The 10015-nt window shown below is 49.5% G+C and overlaps 1 protein-coding gene across 1 annotated transcript in view; it reads right to left on the bottom strand.

Annotated features, from left to right (window-relative positions):
- Nucleotides 1-548: 548 nt before the first annotated feature.
- Nucleotides 549-10015, bottom strand: part of XKR6 (XK related 6) — a 279984-nt gene continuing 270517 nt past the window's right edge. Inside the window, exon 3 of the mRNA XM_007466139.1 lies at nucleotides 549-2505. Coding sequence (XP_007466201.1) covers nucleotides 1541-2505 — 965 coding nt within the window. The 3' untranslated portion in view covers nucleotides 549-1540. The remainder of the gene's footprint in view (nucleotides 2506-10015) is intronic.

Here is a 10015-nt window from a genome sequence, read left to right as displayed (position 1 = left end):
CACTCCACCTCAGCGATACCCAGAGTCTGTCTTATATTGTTTTTTCTACATTTCTGGCAAGACCTTGCAGCAGACACACACACAGACACACACACACACACACAGACACACACACACACATATGTGTGCTATGGGCACGCACACACCACACACACACACACACACACACACACACACACACACACACGACACACACAAAATTTCCCACTCAACCCAGATGCACCAAGTGAGCTGAATAACTTTCAGCCAACCACAATGGTGAAAGACAGAAGCACCAAACAGTCTTTGAAATGGGTCAGTTATTACAATTTAACTTATTTTTTATGTTCTAATTTTCCTCTTTGTGTTACTATTTTTAAAAAGCACAAACGAAAAATGAAGAATTCTTTCCAGATCAATTTAAGGCTTCCCACCAAATGGAAACAGAAGAGGCCTTACACAATATCACATGGGATAAATGTATACCTTTCACGGCCTTAAAATGACAGAACAAATCATTTTTGCCAGTCACTGATTAAGTATATTGTGCCTTTAAATTGATGTCATTCTTTTTGCTACTATGCTGAGTTTTATTATTACTGATTCTCTTTGATTACATATATGGAAATCTCCTTTAATTTGCTTTAGAATTTCCTTTTCTTATCGAATTATTAGGGTGGTTTTCGTTTTGTTCTGTTTTGCTTTTCACCAGGAAACAAATGTGATTCTTAATAGGTGAACGCTAAAATGGCACCTAGTCAGCCTTCAAGGAGCTTTTCCAACCATCTGAATTTCAAATGGCCCTTTGGCTCCAAGAAGGGGCTGAGAAGTTGGGGGCAGGGACGGGAGAAGGGGGGAGAGAAACCAAAAAGAGGGAGGGGTTTCTATGCTTTTGCTTTTGGTCAATTGGTTTTCTTCAATACAAATCATCAGAGAGGAAGAATGATTGCTTTGTGTTTTATTTGTTGGTTGGTTTTTGTTTCGTTTCTAGATTGGTTTCATTTGATTGTTTAATTTTCCCTCTCCCAGTGCAAAAATCACCAGAGAGTTTTGCATGAGAAAACGTGACAGTACTTAATGAAACTCAGCACCTAAGGGCATAAGGCAGTTGAAGGTTGTGTTTGTTTGTTTGTTTGTGTTTGTTTTGTTTTGTTCTTTCAATCAGCACCAATCCCGTAAATGACCTACACTTGGTGTAAAGGTATAAAACTTTGTTTTTCTTTTGGAGAGGAGACAACTTCTCCACCGTATGAACCATAGTGTGGGATTTTTTTTCAATACTGTTACTTATGTGTAAAAAACAAAAGAAAGGTTTTCTTTTTGTTTTTACTTACAAAACATAGAGAATATCTTTGTATACATACAGCGACTGGAAAGAAAGCTTATCTGAAGGGGTTGTGACTTATTTTCTTTTTGTTTTTTGTAGCATTGGTGGTGGTGGTGGTGGTAGTGGTGGTGGTAGTTCTGTGTATTGAAGGAAGGGAGGAGTTATATTTCTTGCAAGCGGCGTTTACCGCAAACCAAACTTAAGGTCCCCTTCTCAACTTGGGTCAAGATGCTCTTAGAGTGAAGACTCATACTGTAGCAACTCGTAAAGGAGCGGTCCATCTCGATACCGAATGCCTACCGCGGCGGGGGTGACATACTGCAGAATGTTAATAGTCCTTCTCAATCTCCTGTCTACAAAATGAGCATCCCAAGCCGGGTATCTCTTTCTTGGCATGTCAATCTTAATGAGGGGCCCTTCTGGGAGGTAAGGACGCCCCAACGGGGTAGAGGGCCCCATGGGTCTCACTTGGAAAACGGGCAAGCAAGTGTCAGCCGTGAGATCCTCCTGTTGTTCCGTTACGGCTCTGGTAGGCGTGACCTGGGTCCCCCGGTACCCAGGGGTCTGAGGCGCCATGGGCTCAACATCGGGGGGCAAAGGGATGCCCCAGAGCAGCTCGGCACAACAGGAGCTGGCCAAGATCTTAACTCGCGGCCCCGTGGGATGCAGCACACCATAATATAAGAGCATCAGTGCAATCCCAGCCACAAAGCTAATAAAGACACAACACAGTGCCGGCACCGCAAAGGAGTCAGTGGTCTCCGGGTCTCTGTAAAAATACCAAAGGAACGTCAAGGCAGCATTCTCGGTCAAGACTATCGTATAATATGCAAACATTCGATATCGAGTCCGCCCTTCCTTGACGTTAAACCAGCAGAAAATGTACACGATCCCTACCACCATGTTGAAGAGGATCTCCTCCCACTTGGACATGCAGAAATCTGTCCCGCCATGGATAATCCAGAAGGCCATGGCGCACCAGTGAACCACCACGAAGATCCCAAAGTAGAGCTGGAAGACGGAGGCAAAGAGGGCAAAAGAGAGAACTCTGGATGAGATGGTGAAGAGGCGCCAGAAGAGGTGGACGAGGGCCCCTCTGTAGCTCATACTCTTCTTGTCGTCCCTGGAGTCCCGCAGCAGCTTGTGATAGGAGGCTAGCACCCAAGCCAGGGACAGCAGGGAAGTCACAGAGGAGACACCTGCCGGAAAGACACAAACCCACACAGTCAAAAGCGTGGACCTCCACCGCCGGGCACAGCAGGGCTGCCAGCCGAGGAGACGCCCACACACACCACGATCTAAAGGAGGAGGGAGAAAGAAACACAAAATCAGGACCCGCACTCGGAGGCCATGGCTGCCCCCTAAGCTGACAGCTTGTGAAATCTAGCTTTAGTGTCAACGACCCAGTCCAGAACTGCTGGAGACCCACGGCTCAAGAGTGAAGCTGAGGTTGGCATGCTTTGCCAAGGGGCTGGAGAGGCAGGACCGCTGTGCCGGCTCATCGCCTCTGCTGTGGGAGGGGCCCCATGTGTTCTATTGTAAGAGATCATAAGCTCACGGCGGGGTCGGTGTCCTTGTCACTACCAGGCTGTGCTCTCAGAGCAGCCAGCAGATGGGATCACCGATTGTGAAGACCGAGAGCTGACTAAGTGCCCCAAGCTGCACAACTGTTCTACTTGGAGAAGGCTTTGGAGTCACCCTTCCCCTTCTCGTCAGCTCACTCAAGGCCAAGGAGCCCTTAAGGGGATCATCTTCTATCTGGCATTTCCCCATCCACTCCCTAAGGCCACCCTGATCAAGGACCCGGGGATAGCCTGTGTTTCTCTGACTGCTTTCTCATTCACTCTCGTCTCTCGTGGTCTCCCCACGTTCCTTGTTGCCTTCTCCAATCAGCCACTGCTCAAGGTTCCCCGAGGCCTTGACTGGTGAGGCCCTGTCCTTTCTGCTTCTGTCCTGCAATGAGCAGTGTAACTTGGGCTTTGGGGATGCCTTTCCCCTCCCTAGCCTGGTGAGCTCTCCAAGGCCTCTGCACATCATTACCTACATGTCTCCTCAACGAGCAAGTGAATGTGTCTGATCCCAAGGGACGGTAGAGCAATTTTATTTATGACGCTGCCTGTGTGATATTTGTAGCTCAATCAATCTAAACACAATAAACAGTGGCTGAAGTCTCTCCAAATCCACCCATGAGCAGGCAATCATGAGTCAGGCATCGTCATACCATCTCCTCTGGAGCAAGACCCCCTTGCCCCTCTGCTCCTTCAAGCATTATCTCCACTCAGTCCATCTAGTGCCTCTTTTGTTTTTCTTCTCTCACCAGATTTCAGAATTAAATGCAGCTAAATTCAGCTGGAGTCCTGAATACTACCCCATGGGCCACCATCTCCTAATCAAAGTCCCCACCTTCGCCCCAGAGCACGATTCCCCTACGGCGTTCTTCCAGGCTGACATCAAAGTGACCTGGTCGTTTTCCCTCTTAAGTCCAAAGGTCAGATCCAGGAGCCTCATTCATCAAGAGACCCACGAAGCTGGCCCAGAGCTCCAGCCTTCTGTTGGTCTTTCCCCGGCCCCTCCTCACCTCTCCACTTGACCCTCAGTGAAGGATCAAAGTCCTCTGTCGCTCCCTCCCCACCGCCCCACGCATTTGTCCTTCCCCACCCATCCCACGCGGCACCTCCCTTCCAACATTTCAGGGAGATGCACCGGTTTGCAGCTTGCAGAACATTAGAGTCTGATGCCAAAAACCAGTGTGTTGGCAGGGCACAGAAAAAGCCTGGAAGGTTAACTGTGACAATGAGTATGTGTTGCTTTTGCAAGAATCACAGCCAGTGTGGAAAATAAACAGGGAAGAAACAATCCCAATTTCTCCATAGAAGCCAATCTTGAAAACACCTGATGATTTTCCTCTCACTTTTCTGGAAAGTTCTGAACACAATACTTATGTGTGTCCTGCTTTGCCCTTTGTACACACAGGGCATTTCCACCAGCCTCTGCTGAAGCCATGTGGTCTCTTGCGACCACGTCACAGTGGCTACGCTAACCTTTCAGCGCCTCCTGTGTTCGTGTTCTTTTGAGGCTGGGGCAGGGAGGGGAATGGGTTCCCTTGGAAGTCACATGATTTAGGCTGTAGGTTTCTGGACGGCAGGGAACGTGCAGTCATCTTGATCGTCTGGGCCAGGCTTATTACCAAAACTGGAGCACCCTCGGAAAGCTTCTTTGCGGCATTACCCCTCTCCTGGTGAACCCATTTCTTGATGCTAAAAGTGATACATCTCAGAGGTGCTACCGACCCTCAGTGATCAGGGGGATCTCTACAGCAGCTGAATGGAAAGAAGGCTTGATTTTTCTGTTTCTTCTAATAAAGCAAAAGGTATTACTTCCCCTGTTTGCAGAAAAGCACAAGCTCATGAAGTAAGAAGTTAGCTTTTGCTGAAGCGTGGTCTAATCCAGTCTAACTCTGAGTGTGCTCTTGAACAAACCTGGGGTGCAGAAGCGGGACAGCCCCTCAGCTGTCACCGTCCTGATTTCATTGTTCGGTGTGCTGGGATGATAGCCCCAACCATGCCCAAAATGAGCAAAGAGGAATTCAAACGTCCACTGACCGCACTGGTGAAGCGAAATTCAATCCTTCATCGTCAATCTATCTTCTGGGTCACCTACGCCACTTCCAGATCCATGCCTGTGGCTTCAGGGTGTTGCAGAAATACTGCCCTCTGAGCCGACGCACACACTGCCTCGGTCCACCGTCAGCGCTTCTGGAAGTTCTCTCTAGGATGTGGTATGAATGTTCCCCAAACGTCATAAGACATCACTGCTAAATTACAAGGGGGGCTCGGGAGACAGTCACGTGGAGGACCGAGAGCTGACACTCGGCCGGGGGCCCGTGGGCTGGCTGATGTCCAGTCCCCGTCTTACCTCTGCCTCATCGGCTTCCGACATGGTAAAGTGGTAGACCGCCAAACGTTATATCCTCTGGAGCTTCACAGACCACCCACCTCAAACCCACGCATCCAGCAGGAAACAGAGGCTACCCCAGAGAAACCACACACCATGATTCACTGAGCATGTATCTTATTTAGAAGAACCCTGTGATGTAGGCACTTGTTATGGGCAATGTCCCCACCTCTCCCACCCCCAAATTCTTATGTTGAAGCCCTAACCCCCAGGACCTTACTATGTGACTGCATTTGGAGATAGGGCCTTTAAAGGGGCAATTAAGGTAACATGAGATCATTAGGGTGGCCCTAATCCACCCTAATGACTATTGTCCTTATGAGAACAGATCATTTGGGGCCACAGAGATGCCTGGGATGTGCTCACAGAGGAAAGACCACGTGAGGACACAGCAAGAAGACGGCCGTTTGCAAGTCAAGGAGAGAAGCCTCAGGAGAAATCAACCCTGCCGACACTTGATCTTGGACTTCCAGCCTCCAGAGCTGTGAGACAATAAATTTCTGTTGTTTTAGCCACCTAGTCTGTGATATTGGATACAGTGTTCCAATTTCGTTTTTTGGTTTTTTTTTTTTGATGAACAAGATATTTTTCAAAAATCATACTTCTATCAAGAAGTGGAATTGGAATTCAAACTCAGACTCCATGGCCTTGAAAGTAGCCACTGTACTAATGGACCCTCCGGATTTGGTCTTAGAAGGGACTGGGCCCTCTGGGTGTAAAGGATTTGAATCTTTTGCCAAGAGTGGACGGGAGGTGTAGTACCTACAGGTATCTGAGAGAGGCCCCTGATTATGGAGCTAAAAACCAAATTTGAATTCTCTCCCACCTTCCTCAGGAAAGTAACATTCAAGCCACAAAGAAAGAGATGACTCCAGCAGAATTAACTGAGATCACTTTCCCTCTGTTAAGTGATTAATCTTCAAAGGCCTGCAGCGTATATTATTACAGAGGGAGGAAGTGCAGGGTTTCCCTCCTGCAGTGGCTCACTTGGAAGATTTCTGTCTGGCCCGAGGTCAACCCAAAAGTCAATGCATTATCCTGGCCAAGACCCCAAGACCACAGCAACCGGCTATGGAGGCAGCCTCGTGGCCCCCAGTGAAATTCTCAGACAGGTCTGGGCACATTTATGATTCCTCTCACTTACAGCTCCATCATTTTCTGCATTGCAAAGATCAGACTGGAAATTGTAAAACACTCCACGTTCGGCTGTGACGAGTTCTGGGCAGTGACCTTCACGGCTTGCTCTCTTTTCCTGCTGCAGACCAGGAAGGGGGGATTGAAGCTGGCCCACTGGGTGACCCAAGTTCAGCCCCACCATCTGGGAAGTCACTAAGCCAGAGCCTCGTGGGGGCCACCCCCTGAGAAAGGCTTGGGACAGGGGCCCTGGGGCTCTGATCACCAGACCCAGGGGCTAAGGTTTCCAGAAACAGGATGTCCACACCTTATGACCATCGGAGCAGAGCATGAGGGGCTGCAGCCTGCAGTTGGAGGCCCTTGACCAAGGAGGGGCAGTCCTCTGGGAAGTCACCATCACCACCAGTTTGGTGGTGTCCCTGCAATATCCAAGGGTCACTGTCAGTTGAACTGTTGTCAGTTGGGGAACAAAGCAAAAAATGAGTGTGGATGTCCCACCATGTGAGAAGCAGACAGAGTGACAGGGTGTCTGGGGGGAAGGTCGGGACCCTAAAATCAGAGAGGGGTGGGGAGCAGATGAAGTGGAGGAACCAGGAGGGAAGATGTGATGCTGTGGAAGGGACCGGGGCGGCAGGAGGGCCGTCATCAGGGTGAGGTAGGGAGGCTGCAGTCTGGCAAGAAGCAGCAGGGCCGTGACCCGGATGGACCAGAGCAGAGCGGCCCTGGGGGCCAGTGAATGGGAGCCAGAAAGGGGACTTGAGGAGAAACCAAATCGCGAGACAGTCTCGCCGGCAGAACGCTGCACGCGGGTCCAAGGAGTCTCTGAGAATCCGCAGGAGCGCCTGGATTGGCCCCAAGGCTGTTTGTGAGCCTGGGAGAGTGGGGTCCACCGCTGGACTTTGTTTCCCAGAGCGGGGGCGGTGAATGCCCGGCCCTGTCACCAGCTGCCCTGTTCTCTCTTCTGCCACAAAGATCTCCCTTCTGGTCCTACCGCGAAATCGCACACTGGAAAACACTCAAGGAGGAGGGACTGGATGGGGCACTGAGCAGAGCCGAGCAGGCGCAGAAGAGTCAGCTGTGCAGACTCCTAGCTCCCAGCTCCCTCCTATCAGCGTGTCTCCGTGGGCAAGTGCCGCCAGCTTACAAAGAACAGCCCCCTGGACCCTGCAACCTCTGCCGTGAGATCCCACCTCTCCCGTCTCTTCTGCAACCTTCTCGAGGGTAACCTCCTTGCTCCCTTAACTCTCCCACCTCCCTTCACTCCTGACCCCCGAGTCACAACCGAGAGCTCTCTGTGAGGTTGACGACCAATTCCTAAGGGTGGCATTCAGAGGACTGGGTCCATGCACCTCCCCCTGACTCTGACATCTGTCATTTGGATCTACTCTTTCACACTTGACCATTAGCTAGTCCCCAGTTGTGGCATCCTTTCCCTGCTGGGCTGTAATCCTCATTTTACAGGTGAGGAGACTGAATCTGAATTTAAGAGATGTGGATGGGGCCACACTCCCGTTGTGACTCACCTAATTTATATGGCATTGTACCCCCACGGGCGGGTCCCCCAGAGGTTCCCCAAACCAAGAAACAGGCTCAAGTTGCTATGTGTCTATCCACACGTCAAGGTCAACATCTGCCTCTCTCAGCCCTCACCTCCTCCCTCCTTTTACCACTAAAGCTAAGGTTTGGGGGAACTCCACCACCTGCTTGTCTAATTTCCACTGTCTATTTTCTCCAGATTGAGCTCCTATTAGACGGGCAATTCTTCTCTTTCCACCCATCAAACTTCACGCATCTTCCTACATTTTAAAAAAGCCCAGTCTGTGCTTAGAAATGCTCTCAGAAAAAAGATAAGGCAGCTGTGGGCACAGCTCTCTAAGCATCACTGCCTGTCTCCTGTACTAACATCCACCCAGGAGACACAGCAAGGGAGTGGTGATACAAAGGTACTTTCCTACCCGGGCCACCAGGGAAAGGAAACCAGCCTCAAGGATGCCATCTGTGAACCAGGCTCAGAGACGTCAAGTAACTTGGCCAAGGTTACACAGGAGTAAGCAAGAGTGCGACCACCGACCCCTGGGATTATCTCACTCCTCACTCAGGGTCTGTGTGTTGGGACCAGTCATCCTGGCTTCCGAGATCCAGTTGTCAAACTGGCAGGAATTTTGTGGGCTGGCTGATGTCATGTGAGAGGCCTGAAATAGGTGTGGTGGGAGTATTTACACCACAGACATTGGCAAACGCTACAAATTAGGCTTCCTTCCAGCCCCGCTAAGAACTGGTTGTTAAGCGTTTACCAGCGTGCACCTTCTGCTTGCTGAGCATTGTTGCCAGTCAGAGGAGCCTCATACTGTTCTCCACATTCCTACTCCACGCTTCCAAGCAAATCAGATGCACTGCCTGGCGCTCAGTCAAAAGTATATTCTGTAAGTCTGATGGGGCAGCAACAAAGAAATCAATCTCTCCTTTCAACTTACACTGAAAATACACATCCACAGTAAATAATTTAAGGTCTAACAGTATTCTTTGAGCTGTAGACTTTTGCAAGCACTGACATATTCATTTTAGTCCCATTTGGAGAGAGTGTGATCCCCACGTGAGGTTACCACAGGGGGTCACCTTATGGCACTCCTGACATTTCCAGACTGACCTTTAGGAAGGGTCATAATAAAAGATGGCATCCATCACTGTGGATGTAACCCTCAGGTCAGACACACCGGTGGCTGAGGCAACCTGAAAAAACCCAAGGCCAGTCAGCGTGGCATGGTGTAAACATAGGAAGGAAGAGAGGACTGGAATAATTCAGGAAAGCTGACATCTGAGAAATTACACCTTAACATGCTCCTTAACATCAGGGAGATGGTCCAAGGGGGACAGAATTCAAATCTGGCCACCACAGCAGTAGTCTCTGTTACAGAGCATTGTCTTACCGTGGTTTCTGTGACAAATCTCTTTATTGGCTCTGAATTCAGGCTCATTATGTCACCTGCTAATCTCTAAATAAGTTTCCATAACAATAAAAGCCCCTCTACTGAACAGCTACCTTGGCCCAGACTCTATGCTGTGACACCCATTAACCGGATCATTCTTCCCTATAAATGTATCTGAGGCTGATTTTAAGATGCAGAAATGAAGGCTCACAGTCTAGCCACTTTTCCATATCAAGTAGTTAAGCAATCACAGAACCAGGATTTGAACACAGGCTACCTAACTCCAAAACTCAGATTCTCTTTTGAATCACTGGAAAGGTATGTCTTCCCAGCCCCATTCATAAGTGAAGGAATTAGCATTCAGGTTTATACATCAATTTCTTATCAATTTGGTAATTGAGCCCCTCTGATCATCTCTGTGAGCACTGATGGCCAATTTGTAGGCCCGCAAAGCAGAGGACCCACCCTGGAGGTCCCTCCCTGAGCCTGCCAGTAAGTGCATCATCTCTCTTGCCCAGATTGTTGGGAGGACCTCCTAGTGGGTTTCCCCGCATCTACCCTTGTCCCGACAGGCCACTCGCAATTCCACCAAAGTGACTAAGCTGAGGTACGTCTCTCCTCGTGGCCTCCCAGGCATGGCAGCCTGTCAACAGTGCCTGACTTTCAACCTTTTCCCAGGGAGGATACGCCTTCC

This window comes from Lipotes vexillifer, unplaced genomic scaffold (assembly GCF_000442215.2).
Source record: "Lipotes vexillifer unplaced genomic scaffold, Lipotes_vexillifer_v1.1 scaffold308, whole genome shotgun sequence".
Lineage (NCBI taxonomy): Eukaryota > Metazoa > Chordata > Mammalia > Artiodactyla > Lipotidae > Lipotes > Lipotes vexillifer.
This window is presented reverse-complemented; position numbering and strand designations above follow the sequence as displayed.